This window comes from Ornithorhynchus anatinus, chromosome 3 (genome assembly GCF_004115215.2).
Source record: "Ornithorhynchus anatinus isolate Pmale09 chromosome 3, mOrnAna1.pri.v4, whole genome shotgun sequence".
NCBI classification, from domain to species: Eukaryota; Metazoa; Chordata; class Mammalia; order Monotremata; family Ornithorhynchidae; genus Ornithorhynchus; species Ornithorhynchus anatinus.
The window spans coordinates 10,894,629-10,912,627 of NC_041730.1; the positions used below are offsets into that span (position 1 = coordinate 10,894,629).

Here is a 17,999-nt window from a genome sequence, read left to right on the forward strand (position 1 = left end):
ACTGGGTGTACATCGCCGCATCCCCTCCATGTTAATTATCAGCAGTGTTTCAGGCCTGGTGTATGTATTTTTGTCATTCTAAATTATATCCTGTTAATGAAAATTACTTCCTCTTTACAGAATCTGGACCCCATGTGGCTAAGGCAGAGATGAAGAAGAATTCAATTAACCGCAATTTGAATAAATGCCAATTATTTCGCTGCCTTGAATCTTATCTTATCAAATATCTGTTTTTATTTTTCTCTTTCAGAACACTTCGGGGATTTTCCAACATTGAAAGTCAGAACAAGAGGTGGGACAGGTTTACTGGACTTTCCCCTCCACGCCCCCCATTAATTTCTGGGAGGAAAAGATTGTCCTCTCCCAAGTGCTCAGTACAGTGCTCTGCACACAGTAAGCACTCAATAAATGCCATTGAATGATTTGATTGAGTTCTGGGGGTTACCAATACCCCATCAGTTTTCTGAAGCAATGAAATATTTTTGCTGGGAGAGTTGGCCAGGCCCTAAGCAGGGCACACAGTGAGGTTGCTCCATTCATTCAATCGTATTTATTCAGCGCTTACTGTGTGCAGATCACTGTACTAAACGCTTGGAATATACAATTCAGCAACAGATAGAGACAATCCCTGCCCAACAATGGGCTCACAGTCTAAAAGGCTCCAGAAGGAAGGAAAGCCTGAGAAAGGGGTGAAGCAGCATGGCCCTATGGAAAGAGCATGGACCTGGGAGTCAGAAGGACCTGGGTTTCAATCCCAGCTCCACACCACGTCTGCTGCGTGACCTTGGCCAAGTCACTTCGCTTCTCTGTGCTTCAGATACCTTATCTGTAAAATGGGAATTAGCTTGTATCTACCCCAGCGCTTAGTACTGTGCCTGGCACATAATAAGCACTTAAATACCATAAAAAAGGGGCCAAGCTGGGCCAGAGATCCTGCAAAGCCAAGGAGAGAAGACTGGATATCCCATGATTTAGGAGTACTGGGAAAGGGTCCAGAGCGCTTCCTATAAACTGTACTACCTAAGGGAGAGTGGGATTTACACAGCATTCACTCAATAATCCTTAGATTTACACCTTCTTCCTTACTTCTAGCCTGCATCCCTCTTGCTGCAGTGTCTTATTCTCCCTTTGGCTAATAGCAAACAGCTGCTCCCCGTCCCCCCAGTCACACCAGGTGCCATGTTCCCCCTTTGGGCACTCAGCAAATATCCACTGTTCATGAGAAGACAAAGAAAAAAGAAGTGCAATATTTCTTAACCACTTAGTACTTGCCACTCACTGTAATTTATTTGTATTGATATCTGTCTCCCCCCTCTAGACTGTAAGCTCGTTGCGGGCAGGGAAACGATCTGCTTATTGATGTCTTATACTTTCCCAAGCGCTTAGTACAGTGCTCTGCACACAAGTAAGCCCTCAATCAATATGACCGAATGAATGATTGAATGAGTAATGACTAATAATGATAACGTTGGTGTTTGTTAAGCGCTTACTATGTGCAGAGCACTGTTCTAAGCACTGGGAGATACAGGGAATCAGGTGGTCCCACGTGGGGCTCCCATTTTTTAATCCCCAGTTTTCCAGATGAGGGAACTGAGGCCCAGAGAAGCGAAGTGACTTGCCCACAGTCACACAGCTGATAAGTGGCGGAGGCGGGATTCGAACCCACGACCTCTGACTCCTGAGCCCATGCTCTTTCCACTGAGCCACGCTGCTTCTAAGCATAGGGATAGATACAAAATGATCAGACACAATCCCGCCCTCCTGGGACACCGAGTCGAAGAAAGAGGGAGAGCAGATATTGAAGCCCCATTTTACAGATGAGAAAACTGAGGTATAGACTTGTCCAAGGTCACATGGCAGGCAAGTGGCAGAGCCAGGATTAGAATCCAGGTCCTCTGACTCTCAGGGCCGGGGTCTTTCCACTAGGCTACGCAACTTCTCCCTGGCATAATAATGGCATTTGTGATGTGCTTACTATACGCCAGGCACTCTACTAAGCGCTGGATAATTCACCGAGGCATAATATGATGGCATAATACAACCAGGCCAGACCATTCCATTGATCCTTGGGGCCGGATCCGTGGGCCAGCGACGAAACGTGGGCTAAAAAAGTACACATCAGGTACTGTCATCTCTAACGCTTGCGGTTTGTCCTCGTTTTTATATTTATTACTGGAAGCCGGGCCGGGTGTTTAATTTCCTAAGTATTTGGGGGCTGGAGGGAGTAACCTGAAATAGGTCATTCATCTTCTTTGTCTTGCTTAATAGACACCAGTGATTACCTTACTACTTACTATGCGGTAATGAATCTGCATTTGTTTCCTTAATGGCCGCCCGGTCACCGGTTTAAGTAGCAGCTCAGTGCCAGGGTATTTAGGATATTATATTCCGCTAAAAGAAACCACACTTGCAATTCTGACGGGGAACGTGGGGAGTGAGGGAGCAGGGAGGGAAGCATTATGGTTCCTCGATGCAGTGACAAACCCTCAACAGGTTTCTCCCAGAGGAACGACTCGCTTCATAGGAGTTTCACGGAGGGCAGAAGCATTCTCTCCCAAGGGTACCGGGGTCCCAAAATTGTGGCAGGCCTTGCCGGTGGGTCAACGGGAAGCCCAGAAACTACGGGAGGCCCTGCCAATCCCCCGTCGAGTAGCTTTGGGTGCTGCCTGATTATTAATAATAAAGAATAATGGTAAAAATAATTATCGTGGCGCTTGTTAGGCGCTTACTAAGTGTCAAGCACTGTACTAATTGCTGGGGTGGATACAAGATAACCTAGTCCCATACCTATTCTCCCTCCTACTTAGACTGCAAGTCCTCTGTAGGTCGTGGACGCTGTCCAGATAATTAACTTGTATTTACCTCAGCACTTAGAAGAGGGTTGGGCACAGAGTAAGAACATAAATACCACCACTGGAAATGAAAGGGCTCACAGGAGGGAGAATAGGTAGATCTCCAGATTGCAGATGAGAGAATTGAGGCATAGAAAAGTGAAGCGATTTGCCCAAGGTCACACAGCAGTTAAGTGGCAGAGCCAGGATTAGAATCCAGGTCCTTCTGACGCCCAGACCAGGGCTCTTTCCACTGCTCCTTGCTGCTGTTTTGGAGTTTCAATATCGGGGGGGGGGGGGGGGGGTTCCAGGTCTGCAAGCAGCAGCCATCCAGATGGTTAGAGCCTTACTAGAGGGATGATGATGATGATGACGACGACGACGACGATGGTATTTGTTAACCGCTGAGGAGGAGAGGGCGGTGAAGAGCCTGAGGCTGGGCACCTGGCCAACACCCCTCCACCCCCCCCAAAAAAACTGAATGCAGCTGGGCTGGGTCAAGGAAAGTCAGCCTCCCCTCGGCCCCGCCACCATCCACGGGCAGGAGGGGAGGTAGCGATGTAGTCTTTGCTTCCATTTTGTTCTGAGCGAAGAAAACCTTTGCACGAACTGGCACCAAGCACACTCAAGCAGTGTGGCTCAACGGAAGGAGCACGGGCTTGGGAGGCAGAGGATGTGGGTTCTAATCCCGGCTCTGCCACTTGTCTGCTGTGGGACCTCGGGCAAGACACTTCACTTCTCTGCACCTCAGTCACCTCATCTGTAAAATGGGGGTGAAGACTGTGAGCCCCACATGGAACAACCTGACTACCTTGTATCTACCCCATCACTTAGAATAGCGCTTGGCACATGGTAAGCGCTCAACAAATACAAAAAAACCAACCTCGGAGAGATGGATTGGGAAACGGCAATTTAATAGGGGGTTGGGGACAGAGGATCACCCTCTCAAACGCGAAAGCCCTCCGCACTGTCCATCCTCCCCTCCCCCTGCCTCGATGAGTAAGCCAGAAAATCAAAAGCTTTGCTTTATCAGTGCCTCAGGGACCCAGGGCTGGCACCAGCATCCTGTCTGCCCTTGGCAAGTTAATGCTCCTCATCACAGGACTTCAACAAATAAATAAGTAAACTGTGGTAGTAAAGAAGCAGGGTGGTCTAGTGATGATCATAATGTTGGTATTTGTTAAGCGCTTACTATGTGCAGAGCACCGTTCTAAACGCTGGGATATACAAGGTAATCAGGTTGTCCCACATGAGGCTCACAATCTTCATCCCCATTTTACAGATGAGGTAACTGAGGCCCAGAGAAGTGAAGTGACTTGGCCACGGCCACACAGCTGACAAGTGGCAGAGCCTGGATTCGAACCCATGACCTCCGACTCCCAAGCCCGGGCTCTTCCCACTGAGCCACGCGATAATGATGGTGGTGTTCGTTAAGCGCCGATTTTATGCCGGGCATCGTACCGAGCTCTGGGGTGGATACAAGCAAGTCGAGTTGGACACAGTCCCTGTCCCACGTGGGGCTCACAGTGTCAAATTCCATTTTACAGATGTGTTCACTGAGGCACAGAGAAGTGATGTGATTTGCCCAAGATTACACCGCGGAGGATAGAGCATGGGCCTGGGAGTCAGAAGGATCTGGGTTCAAGTCCCTACTCTGCCATTTGTCTACACAGCCTACTTGCCTGCTGTATTGGGCAAATCACTTAAACTCGCTGTGCTTCTGATTTATCTGTAAACTAGGGATTCAATTCCTGTTCTCCCTCCCACTTAAAATGTGAAATCTCTGTGGGTCAAGGACTGTGTCCAACCTGATTATCGCTTAATATAGTGCTCTGCACACAGTAAGCGCTCAGTAATAAGATTGAATTGAATCATCTTGTACCTTGTATCTACCCCAGCATTCAGTGCATGGCACATAATGGGGGCTTAACAAATACCACAAGTTGTTAATATTTATTATCTCAATCAGTGGTATTTACCCAATACCTCCTACCTGCAGAGCACTGTACTAAGCATTTGACTTTCAAGTCGGTGGGGGCGACCAAGAAGGGACGGTCACCCCCTGGGCCAAATACGTGGCTCGGTGGAAAGAGCCCGGGTTTGGGAGTCAGAGGTCATGAGTTCGAATCCCCGCCCTGCCACTTGTCAGCTTTGTGACTGTGGGCAAGTCACTTCACTTCTCGGTGCCTCAGTTACCTCATCTGTAAAATGGGGATGAAGACTGTGAGCCTCATGTGGGACAACCCGATTACCCTGTATCTACCCCAGCGCTTAAGACAGTGCTCTGCAAATAGTAAGCGCTTAACAAATACTAACATTATTATTATTATTATTATGTCCATTCTCAGCTGTCTGCCCAGGGAAGCTGCTTGGCTTATTGGAAAGAGCCTGGGCCCCGGAGTCGGAGGATCTGGGTTCTAATACCGCCTCTGCCACCTGTCTGCTGTGTAACCCTGGGCAAGTCGCTTACCTTCTCTGTGCCTCGCTTTCCTCATGTGCAAAATGGGAATTCGATACCTGCTCACCATCCTACTTAGACGGTGAACCATTCATTCAATCGTATTTGAGCACTTACTGTGTGCCGAGCACAGGACCAAGTGCTTGGAAAGTACAATTCAGCAACAGAGAGACAATCCCTGCCCATAATGGGCTCACAGTCTACAGTGGGGGAGAAAGAGATCAAGACAAGTAAACAGGCATCAATAGCACCAATATAAATAAATAGAATTAGATATATATACACATCAGAATAAGTAAGAGAGGCATTAATATAAATAAATTGAATTATAGATATATACATATATACACAAGGGCTGTGGGGCGGGGAGCGGGGGTAGAACAGCGCGGCTCAGTGGAAAGAGCCCGGGCTTGGGAGTCGGAGGTCATGAGTTCGTATCCCGGCTCTGCCACTTGTCAGCTGTGTGACTGTGGGCAGGTCACTTCACTCCTCTGTGCCTCAATTACCTCATCTGTAAAATGGGGATTAACTGTGAGCCTCCCATGGGACAACCTGATTACCCTGTATCAACCCCAGCGCTTAGAACAGTGCTCGGCACATAGTAAGCGCTTAACAAATACCAACGTTATTATTAGCAAAGGAAGCCAGTAGGGGCAAAGCGGGAGGGGAGGGGGAGCTGAGGAAAAGGGGGGCTTAGACCGGGAGGCCTGATTGTATCTACCCAGCACTTAGTACAGTGCTTGGCACATATCATGTGCTTAACAAATACCATACAGTTGAAGTTTGTCTCCCCCCCCCCAGATTGTAAGCTCATTGTGGGCAGGGAATGTGTCTATTGTTGTACTGTACTTTTCCAAGCGGTCAGTACAGTGTTCTGCACACCATAAGCGCTCAATAAATACTACTGAATGAATGAACGAACAATTCCCTGCCCCATTCTGCGTCTGCCCCGGCCTTCTCACCTGGTCTCGGGTGTAGGGAGTGTCCACCCTCCTCTTGTCCGAACAGGCCTCCAGGAGCACCTTCATGGCACTCAACTGGAGGAGCGTCTCGCAGGAGATGCTGTCGAAGAACGTGATGTTGGCGAGGGCGGCGGAGGCAAGCAGGAACACTTCCCCGGACGAGGCTTCTTGGCACAGTTCTGGGTGGTAGGTAGGCAGGGGAGGGGCGGGAGATGAAGCGAAAGAACTCCCGGCTCCAGGCTGGACACCTCTAATGAGGCGCTGGAATTGTCCCTCCCATTCCTCTTTGCCCATGGGGCGATGGTGGTGGTCGGGTCGGGGGGTGACCCCTGACCCCAGGGCCCATTCCCAGGGAGGACCCCCATCTCTCCGGAAAATGGACGAGGACCGAGGGCCTCCCAGTGCTCCCTCGGTGACCCGGCTCGCTTCTCTGCAGACTCCTCTATACTTCACCCAATCAATCATCCGAAGACTACATCGAAGGGATTCTAGAGTCCTGGGGAGACTCTGGCAATGGATTCCGTCCTCTTAACAACCCCTCTTTCTAACCCGGGCTCGTACTCGCCCGGATTTCTCCTGACCTACCGAGATGGCTAATGGTGGGTGACGAGACCACCCTGGCAGCCTCAAATTCCTGTGCAAGCTTACCGGGAAATCTGATTTCAGTGTGTGGTAGTTAAAATTAATTGGGGGAAGCAGCGTGGCTCAGTGGAAAGAGCCCGGGCTTGGGAGTCAGAGGTCATGGGTTCGACTCCCGGCTCTGCCGCTTGTCAGCTGGGTGACTGTGGGCAAGGCGCTTCACTTCTCTGTGCCTGTTACCTCATCTGTAAAATGGGGATTAACTGTGAGCCTCACGTGGGACAACCTGATTACCCTGTATCTCCCCCAGCGCTTACAACAGTGCTCTGCACATAGTAAGCGCTTAACAAATACCAACGAATACCAACATTTTTATTAAAACGCTTCAACAGAGGGGAGGCAGGAGCCCATTACCCACTTCTCCCTCTCCCCAGGAAAGCGGTGAGGGAGGAGTGGATTCCCCAGAGTTCATCTTGGGCCCAGTCCATCCCCCTCACAAGTTGAAGCTCTTATAGGGGAAGCAGCGTGGCTCAGTGGAAAGAGCCCGGGCTTCGGAGTCAGAGGTCACGAGTTCGTATCCCGGCTCTGCCACTTATCAGCTGTGTGACTGCGGGCAAGTCACTTCACTTCTCTGTGCTTCAGTTCCCTCATCTGTAAAATGGGGATTAACTGTGAGCCTCACGTGGGACAACCTGACTACCCCAGCGCTTAGAACAGTGCTCTGCACATAGTAAGCGCTTAACGAATGCCAACATTATTATTATTATTCAACAGAGGGGAGGCAGGAGCCCATTACCCACTTCTCCCTCTCCCCAGGAAAGCGGGGAGGGAGGAGTGGATTCCCCAGAGTTCAGCTTGGGCCCAGCCTTTCCCTCTCACACGTCGAAGCTCTTCCTCCCTCCCCTTTCATTGATTCAGTTGCGTTTATTGAGCGCTTACTGCGTGCAGAGCACTGTACTAAGCACTTGGGGGAGTGTGATATAACTATAACAGACTCAACTCATTCCCCCCCCCCCCCCCGGGGGCCTATTCAGGGCCACCAGTCTGACGTTTGGGTCAGGGGTCATCCTGGGTGAGGAAGGAGGGGAGGGTGAACAAAGAGAAACACCTTCTGCCAGCTGGGAATGATTTCAGTCGCTTGGGCAAAGCCTGGCATTTGTGAGCAGATGCCACTGCCCTCTAGTGGATGCAATAGGTCGCCTGGACTTCACGTTTTCTTTCACCCCGGGAAGCTTTATTATTATTAATAATAATAAGGATAGCGTGGCTCAGTGGAAAGAGCCTGGGCTTCGGGGGTCAGAGGTCATGGGTTCGACTCCCGGCTCTGCCACTTGTCAGCTGTGGGACTGTGGGCAAGTCACGTCACTTCTCTGGGCCTCGGTTACCTCATCTGGAAAATGGGGATTAACTGTGGGCCTCACGTGGGACAACCTGATGACCCTGTATCTCCCTCAGCGCTTAGAACAGTGGTCTGCACATAGTAAGCGCTTAACAAATACCAACATTATTATTATCATTATTTGTTAAGCACTTGCTATGTGCCAAGAACTGTACTCAGCACTGGGGGAGAAACAAGATGATGGGGTCCTACCTGGGCCACGTCCTCCCGCGGTCCCGGATCGCCCTCCCTCCTCACCTCCGCCAAACTCATTCTCTTCCCCTCTTCAAAACCCTACTTAAAGCTCACCTCCTCCGAGAGGCCTTCCCAGACTGAGCTCCCCTTTTCCCTCTGCTCCCTCCCCCCCCCCACCTCTCTGCAGCTAAACCCTCTTCTCCCCGCTTTCCCTCTTCTCCTCCCCCTCTCCTGTCCCCTCCCCTCAGCACTGTACTCGTCCGCTCAACTGTATATCTTCATCTTCATCACCCTATTTATTTTGTTAATGAGATGTACATCACCCTGATTCTATTTATTTGCTGTTGTTTTAATGAGATGCTCTTCCCCTCGATTCTAGTTATTGCCATTGTTCTCGTCCGTCCGTCTCCCCCGATTAGACCGTAAGCCCGTCAAAGGGCAGGGACCGTCTCTATCTGTTATCGATTTGTACATTCCAAGCGCTTAGTACAGTGCTCTGCACATAGTAAGCGCTCAGTAAATACTATTGAATGAATAAATGAATAGGAGGGAGAACAGGTATTGAATCCCCATTTTGCTGATGAGGGAAGTGACACACAGGGAAGTTAAGTGACTCTCCCATGGTCATACAGCAGACAAGTAGCAGATCTGAGGTCCTCTGGCTCCCAGGCCCGTTCCCTTTCCACTAGGCCATTCCGCTTCTCATAGCTTTCCAAAAATCAAAGCTCCCTTCCCCGGTCTAGAGTTCTGAGCTGATTTCTCCATTCCCCAAAGCACATCAGTGCGGGAGTGGATGGATTAAGGCCCTGGGTCTGGCTGTGAGGTTCATGGAGGTGGAGGGAAGGGGAGAGAGAAGGGTCCCAATGGCTCCGTGATAGGGAGGTGGACAAGGGAATGTGTCTGTTTATTGTTATACTCTCCCAAGATCTTCATGCCGTGCTCTGCACACAATAAGCACTCGATAAACACGACTGGATGAATAAATGAGTGGAAACCCGGAGCCCTGGATACTGATTCTCAGAAAGGAATGCCAGTCAAGCTGATGGCAGACCATTCCGGGGTGGGCAGAGCTCTCTCCGCTGGCTAACGGTCACTACCGCCCCAGTCCAAGTGTCCCCTCCCGCCTGCCCACCGAGGGCCCGTGGGAGACTCACTGATGAGAGCTGTCACGATTTCCTCCATGTTCTCCAGGAAGCTGGTGAGATGTTGGGTGAAGGTGAGGTGAGGAGAGGTGATCTGGGCCACCACGGCCGCCGCCTCGGCCCGCGTGGCCTCCGAGTGGCTGTCGTCGGTCAGGATGTCCACTAGGCAGAGGATGCCGTCCACCTGGGGGTGGAGGGGGAAGGGACACGTCGGGGTCAGCCCTCCCAAGACCCTGCCTCGATTCTGAGATGGGAGGGTGAGTGGCCAAAAATCAGTCAATCCATCAAATCGTATTTATTGAGCACCTAGTAATAATAATGGTATCTGTTAAGCGCTTACTATGTTCCAGGCACGGTTCTCAGCCCTCGGGTGCATTTAAGCAAATTGGGTCGGGCACAGTCCCCGTCCCACGTGGGGCTCACAGTCTCAATCCCCATTTTACAGAAGAGGCAACTGAGGCCCAGAGAAGTGAAGTGACTTGCTCAAGGTCACATAGCTGACAAGTGGCAGAGCCAGGATTAATAATAATGTTGGTATTTGTTAAGCGCTTACTATGGGCAGAGCACTGTTCTAAGCGCTGGGGTCGATACAAGGTCATCAGGTTGTCCCACGTGAGGCTCACAGCCTTCATCCCCATTTTGCAGATGAGGGAACTGAGGCACAGAGAAGTGAAGTGACTTGCCCACGGTCACACAACTGACAAGTGGCAGAGCCGGGATTCGAGCCCATGATCTCTGACTCCCAAGCCCGGGCTCTTTCCACCGAGCCATGCTGCTTCTCTGATTAGAACCCAAGACCTTCTGACTCCCAGTTCCATGCTCTATCCCACTACACCATGCAGAGCGCTGTACTTGGGAGAGTACAACAGTATAACAGACACATTCCCTGCCCACAAGAAGTTTACAGTCTGGAGGGGAAGATGGTCATTAATATAAATAAATTATGGATAAGTATGTAAAAAAACCTAGTAAACACAGTCCCTGCCTTCAAGGAGTTATAGTGGGGAAGAAGGCAGTCTCTACTGAGGGCAGAGGAGGGAGGGAGCGGGGAAGAGACGGGTGGCGGGGGGGGTGGTAAATAGGGGAGTGTCTAATCTGTGAGCTCCTGTGGGCAGGGAACATTTCTACCAACTCTGTTATATATACTTAGGAGAGCACAAAGTATGTGCTCAATAAAGACCACTAATTGAGAGGAAAAGTGGGGAAAGAGGAGGGAGGAGGTTTCAAACCCAGAGATATGGATCTTCTCTGCGGCGAACAGGATGGTTCCTTGACAGATCTGCAGGGATGTTGCTTTTTTATGGTATTTTAAAGTGCTTTCTATGTGCTGGTCACTCTTTTAAGTGATAGGATAGATAAAAGCTAATCGGGTTGGACACGGTCCATGTCCCGTATGGAGCTCACAGTTTAAGTCAGAGGGAGGAGGATTTTTTAAATAGTATCTGTTAAATGCTTACTCTGTGCCAGACACTGTACTAAGCGCTGGGGTAGATACAAACTAATTAGTTTGGAAACCATCCCTGTCCCACATGGGGCTCACAATCTTTATTCCAATTTTTTCAGACGAGGTAACTGAGGCACAGACACGTAAGGTGACTCGCCCAAAGTCACACAGCAGGCAAATGGTGGACCGGGATTAGCACCCAGATCGGTCATTTAATGCATTTAATTAGCGCTTACTATGCACAGACTCTAACATGTCCAAAACAGACCTACTTATCTTCCCACCCGTATCCTGTCCTCCCCGTGACTTTCCCATCACTGAAGACGGCTCTATCATCCTGCCCGTGTCACAAGCCCATAACCTTGGTGTTATCCTAGTCCCCCTCTCTCTTTCAACCCACATATTCAGTCCATCACTAAATCCTGTCGGTCCCACCTTCAAAACATCACTAAAATCCACCCTTTCCTCTCCATCCAAACTGCTACCAAGTTAATACAATCACTCATTCTATCCCTCTGGATTACTGCATCAGCCTCCTTGCTGACCTCCCAGCCTCCTGTCTCTCCCCACTCCAGTCCATAATTCACTCTGCTAGCCAGACCATCTTTCTACAAAAATGTTCAGGACGTGTTTCCCCACTCCTCAAGAAACTCCAGTGGTTGCCCATCTACCTCCGCATCAAACAAAAACTCCTCACCATTGGCTTTCGCACTCTACAATCTTGCCCCTCCTCCCTCACCTCGCTACTCTCTTACTACAACCCAGCCCGTGCGCTTCACTCTTCTAATGCTAACCTTCTCACAATGCCTCACTCTCGTCTATCTCACCGCCAACCCCTTGCCCATGTTCTACCTCTGGCCTGAAATGTCCTCCCTCCTCAAATGCTTTTTTTTAAATGGCATTTGTTTAGCTTTTACTATGTACCAGGCACTGTTCTAAGCACTGGGGTGGATACGATAGTAATAATTATTATGGTTTTTGCTGGGATGGACACAAGCAAATCGGGTTGGACACAGTCCCCTGTCCCACGGGGGGCTCACTAGTCTCAATCCCCATTTTACAGATGAGACAACTAAGGCACAGAGAAGTTAAGTGACTTGCCCCAGGTCACAGAGCAGACAAGTGGAGGAGCCAGGATTAGAACCCATAACTTTCTAACTCCCAGGCCCGTGCTCTGGCCATTACACCATGCTGCTTCTCGTAAACACTAGAGTAGATACAAGATAATCAGGTTAGACATAGTCCCTGTACTTCACTGAGCTCACAGTCTAAAGAGGGAGGAGAACAGGTCTTTAACCCTCATTTCAAAGATAAGAAAAATGAGGCATAGAGAAGTTAAGCTTAAGGTCACACAGCAGGCCAGCAGCAGAGCCAGGGTTATTAATAATAATAATAATGGTATTTGTTAAGCACTTACTATGTGCAGAGCGCTGTGCTACCGCTGGGAAATTCAAAGTCATCAGATTGTCCCAAGTGGGGCTCACGTCTTATCCCCCTTTTACAGATGAGGGAACTGAGGCACAGAGAAGTGACTTGCCCAAAGTCACACAGCTGTCAGGTGGTGGTGCCGGGATTAGAACCCGCAACCTCTGACTCCCAAGCCCGGGCTCTTTCCACTAAGCCGTGCAGCTTCTCAGACTCTCCAGTCCACGTTTATCCATTAGGCCATGCTGCATCCAGTCAGGGCTGGAAAGAGACTCCCCTCCACCCGCCGTGACTCTTGGCCAGTTCGCTCTTAGAAGTCTACCCTCTTCGGGTCTCCACCCCACAACTAAAACCCTCCCCTTTTGACCCCACATTCAAACGGAAAAGCTAGCCCTACCGGTTGGGGGTGTTCCTGGAAAATGGTCTTTCCATGCTCCTTTGGGGGTCCTCAGTTGCCTGCACTGGATTCCGCTTTAGACAGATCACGGCACTAGCCCACATCAGGCAAACCTTGTTTCCGAACATTCCTTAGGCTCCACGGACTTTATTTCCCGTCCCTCATCTCGAAATCATTCTTTAAGGGCTCCCGTTTCCCTTTCGGTTATTTATTAATACATAATCCTGAGTTATCTTAATTAAATGTCCCAGGTTGAACATAAATAAAGTTGTTTGGTTAAGTGTTGGACAATTGCCGTATCTTACAAGATGGACTTGCGGGATTCATAGGAACAGAAGTCGCCGTCTCCGAGAGGAATCATTTGGACGCATTTCTAAAAGGTAATGGAAATGGACAACCAGCTCGCTCCGAGAATCAGAATGATCTCGAAAGTACTATTCCCCTAATGAATGGATACCCGCACTCGGCTTGAAGTCACAAGCTGGGTGGCGAGTGACTGCTCTATACAAAATGACAAGCAAATGGATCCTTTTCCAACGTGGCTGACTTTGACAAGCTTTCAACCGCTACCGGCCTTCAATTTTTCATTTGCTCTTAACCTGGGCAGATTTCTGAAGCTGGCCCCTCTGAGCCCCCTTTTCCTCGGCTCCTCCTTCCCTCCCCATCGCCCCGACTCCCTCCCTCTGCTCTACCTCCTCCCTCCTCCCAAGGCACTTGTGTATATAGGTACATATTTATTATGTATTTTATTAATGATGTGTAGAGATCTATAATTCTATTTATTTACGCTGATGCTATTGATGCCTGTCTACTTGCTTTGTTTTGTTCCCTGTCTCCCCTTTCTAGACTGTGAACCCGTTGCTGGGGAGGGATTGTCTCTATTTATTGCTGAATTGTACTTTCCAAGCACTTAGTATAGTGCTCTGCACACAGTAAGCGCTCAATAAATATGAATGAATGAATTGAATGAATGAATGGGGCAAGGGACAGCATGCCTAGAGTATCTGGACTCTAATCCCAGCTCCACCATTTACCAGCTGCGCGACTTTGGGCAAGTCGCTTAACTTCTCTATGCTTCAGTATCCTCATCTGTAAATAATAATAATAATGTTGGTATTTGTTAAGCGCTTACTATGTGCCAAGCACTGTTCTAAGCACTGGGATAGATACAAGGTAATCAGGTTGTCCCACTTGGGGCTCACAATCTTCATTCCCATTGTACAGATGAGGGAACTGAGGACATAGAAGTTAAGTGACTTCCCCGAGGTCACACAGCTGACAAGTGGCAGAGCCGGGACTAGAACTCATGACCTCTGACGCCCAAGCCCGGGCTCTTTCCATTAAGCCACACTGCTTCTATAAAATGAGGATTCAATTCCCGTTCTCCCTCCCCTTTAGATTGGGAACCCCACAGGGACAGTGACAAGCCTGCTTGTCTTGCATTTATCACAGCATTTGATGCACAGTTGACTCAAGATCTAAGCTTTCCGCAGACCGTAAGCTTCCTCCTAAACTTTATGTTCTCTCCACGGACTGTAATTTCCCCGCACAGACTGTCAACTCCCTGCCAGACTGTAAACTCTCCCTCTAGCCTGAAAACTCCTTGTAGTCAGGGGAGTGGTACTGTATCTGTTACTCTATACTCTCGCAAGAACTTAGTCTCCTCACGGTAAGCATTCAATAAATACGATCGATTGATTAGTGCGTAACAACTACTGCAACTATATTTATTACGAGGTGTCTGTCGTTTCGCTCGACTTCTTTTTTTATAGTATCTGTTAGGAACTTGCTATGTGCCAGGCACTTTCTAAGTGCTGGGAAAGATCAAAGATAATCAGGTTGGACCAAATTGCTATCCCACATGGGGCTCACAGTCTTCATCCTTATTTTCCAGATGAGGTAACTGAGGCCCAGAGAAGTGAAGTGACTTGCCCAAGGTCCCTCAGCAGACAGTGGAGGAGCCAGGATTAGAACCCAGGTCCTTCTGACTCCCCGGTCTGTACTCTCTCCATTAGGCCGTGCTGCCTTTCTGTCTTCCGTGTGCTCTTTCCCACTGATGGGTCCAGAAGCTAAAATGGCATGAATTCTCAGGAATCCACCTGGGTGGTAATCAGGAGTTTAGGAAGGAGGAACAGTGCCAACGCGGGAGATTCCAGGCTGGACCGAAGAGGCTACCCGCTTAGAAACAACGTGGCCACCAGCTGAGGGATCGGACGTGGGGCTCTTCGACAAAGCTTCCCTGGGTGGGATTCTCCCCGGTTGGATTGACGGAGCTTGGCTGCATGGGCAAGTGCATCGAGATGCCAATACAGGAAGATGGCAGAAAAAAAAAGAATGGTATTTATTAAGCTCTTATTACGTGCCAAGCACAGAAGGCGGATGCAGAGCAAGCTGAAGCTAGACCAGACTTGGTGCCATCTGGGAGTGGAGTTGGAGCAATCTTTTCTTACAGGACCGGACTGTGCCCCCCCTTCCAGCAGAACCGGACCGTTCCCACCCTTCCTGCAGGACCGGACTGTGCCCTTCTTCCTGTCTGAAGGTGCTCTTCGGGCAGTGAGGCTGCTGGGGAGAGAGGGAGGCAGTGCAAGTCACTGTGGTATTTGTTCAGTACTTGCTATGTGCCAGACGTTTTGCTGAGCGCTGGGAAGAAACGACACAATCAGATCAGACACAATCCCGACCCCACGGGGGGCTGCCAGTCAAAAGGGGAAGGAACACGGGTTATTCGTCCCCATTTCCAGGTGAGGAAATAGAGAAGTTAAGTGACTTGTCCAAGGTCTCACAGCAGGCAAGTGGGGTGATCAGTGGGGTGAACAGGACAACCATCACACCCTTCCCTCAGGTGCCCCGGGCAGACACAGAATTCTGGGCTGGAGGGCCATTGGTCTGATCTGGTTATCAATCCATCGATCATATTTATTGAGCACTTCCCGTGTGCAGAACACTGTCCTAAGTGCTGGAGAGAGAACTATGAGACAGAGTGAGCAGAAACGTTCCCTGCCCTCAACGGGTTTACGGTATAGAGGAGTTACGCTAGCATGTTGCAGCCCTCTCCAGGGCATCCAGCATCTCAGTGCTATCAGCATTTATCGGCCTTCTACTGTTGCAGAGCACCGAACTGGACCTTTGGAAGCATATAAAAGAAATGAAATAACAGGAGGAAGAGGAGACTTAGGAAGAGGAGAGGCGGTTGGTACGGAGGAAAGGAGGAGAGAAGCAGAGGAGGAGGAGAAGGAGGTTGAGAAAGTAGAGAAGAGGAGGAGAAGGAGAAAGAGGTGGAGGAGGAGGAGGAAAAAGGAGAATTATTGGTACTTATTAAGCACTTACAATGTTTCCAGCACTGTACTAAGCACTGGGGTAGATATGAAATAGATCGAACCCAGTCTAAGCACTGTACTAAGCTCTGTGGTAGATAGGAGACGGGTTGGACGCAGACCAAGAATTGTATTACGCTCTGGGATAGATAGGAAATAGTAAGGTTGGACACAGACCCTGTTCCATATGGGGCTCACAATCTAAGTACGAGGGAGTAGTATTTAATCCCTATTTTATAGATGAAGAAATTGAGGCCCCCAGCACGTACGTGACTTGCCCAAGGTCACACAGAAGACAAGTGGCAGGGGTGGGTGGCAGGGACGGGATTAGAAACCAGGTCCTCTGACTCTTAGCTCGTGCTCTTTCCACTAAGCCACACTGCTTCACTAGCCTAGCACGCGGCTGCTACTCCTGCAGAGTGAATCAAATGTCACAGAATCATCAGGTTGGTCAAGACCACATCTAATCCAGGCTCCTGCCAAAATTGTAACTAAACCCAACTTTTCTGTTTTCTTTTAAAGTGCAACCTGTTGAAAACGTACGCCCTTGGGATTTCCATACCCTCTGTGACTGGGGAGTCCTGCTTAGTAATAATCATTGTGGAATTTGGTAAGCATTTTCTATGCGTCAAGCACTGTACTAACTTCTGGGGGTGACACGTTAATCAGGTCAGACTCAGTCCCCACCCAACATGGGGCTCAAAGTCTAAGGAAGAGGGAACCCGGTCCCGTCCCCACTTTCCAGAAATAAGTTGCCCGTGGTTACGTAGGAGGGAAGTGGCAGAGCTGGATCTAGAACCTGGGTCTCCTGACTCCTGCTCTAACGCTCTTGCCAGTAGGCCACACTGCCCCACAACTGCTTCCTCTTCCCAATCAGAGAACGAGAGGGGCATCATCAGAGGAGACAAAGATGCCAACGGTGGCCCCGGAAGGGGGATGAAAGAGCCAGGTCCTTGGCCACGAAGAGGCAGCAAAACTGAGAGCTAGTGAGAAGCAGCAAGGTCTAGTTGAGAGAGCATAGGTGCTGGTAGTCAAAAGGCCTGGGTTCTTATCCCAGACCCACCACTTGTCTGCTGTGTGACCTCGGACAGGTCACTTCACTTCTCTGGGCCTCCTCTGTAAAATGGAGATTAAGACCGTGCCCCCCAGTGTGGGACGGGGACCGTGTCCAACCGATTATCAATGTATCTACCTTAGCACTTAGTACAGTGTCTGGCCACATAGTAAGCGCCTAACAAATACCGTATAAAAGGGTCTGAACAGATCCCTTGACTGTAAGCACCTTGGGAACAGGGGCTGGGTCTACCAGCTCCATCGTTCCGTACTCTCCCAAGCATTTAGTCCAGTGCTCTGCACGCATAAACCGCTCAATATCACTGACTGCTGCTCACATCTCTCTCAGAAATGCTCTCACCTCCACAGCCAGAGTCACATCCTTTGGAGCAGGGGACAAAGACTAGAAGCCCCTTAAGGGCAGGAAAACACATCACTTCTCGGTTTGGGGCTTCCCCGAGCGCTTAGCACAATGTAGTACACCCAGCGGATGCTCCGTAGATCTACTACTAAGCAGCGTGGCTCAGTGGAAAGAGCACGGGCTTTGGAGTCAGAGGTCATGGGTTCAAATCCCGGCTCGGCCATTTGTCAGCTGTGTGACTTTGGGCAAGTCACTTTACTTCTCGGTGCCTCAGTTACCTCATCCGTAAAATGGGGATTAAGACTGTGAGCCCCACGTGGGACAACCTGATTCCCTTGCGTCTACCCCAGCGCTTAGAACAGTGCTCGGCACATAGTAAGCGCTTAACAAATACCAACATTATCATTATTACTACTAACTAGGCAGACCGGAAACACCAGCCAATAGGGAGAGAAGGGGC

At 49.7% G+C, this 17,999-nt stretch overlaps 1 protein-coding gene across 4 annotated transcripts in view; it reads right to left on the reverse strand.

Annotated features, from left to right (window-relative positions):
* INSC (INSC spindle orientation adaptor protein) overlaps positions 1-17,999 on the reverse strand; it is a 158,360-nt gene that overhangs the window by 15,833 nt on the left and 124,528 nt on the right. For all 4 annotated transcript variants that reach the window (XM_029059348.2, XM_029059350.2, XM_029059342.2 and 1 more), the window contains exons 8-9: positions 9,558-9,729; positions 6,252-6,430 (exon numbers count right to left, since the gene is read on the reverse strand). In XM_029059348.2, the coding sequence (XP_028915181.1) occupies positions 6,252-6,430; positions 9,558-9,729 (351 nt within the window). The remainder of the gene's footprint in view (positions 1-6,251; positions 6,431-9,557; positions 9,730-17,999) is intronic.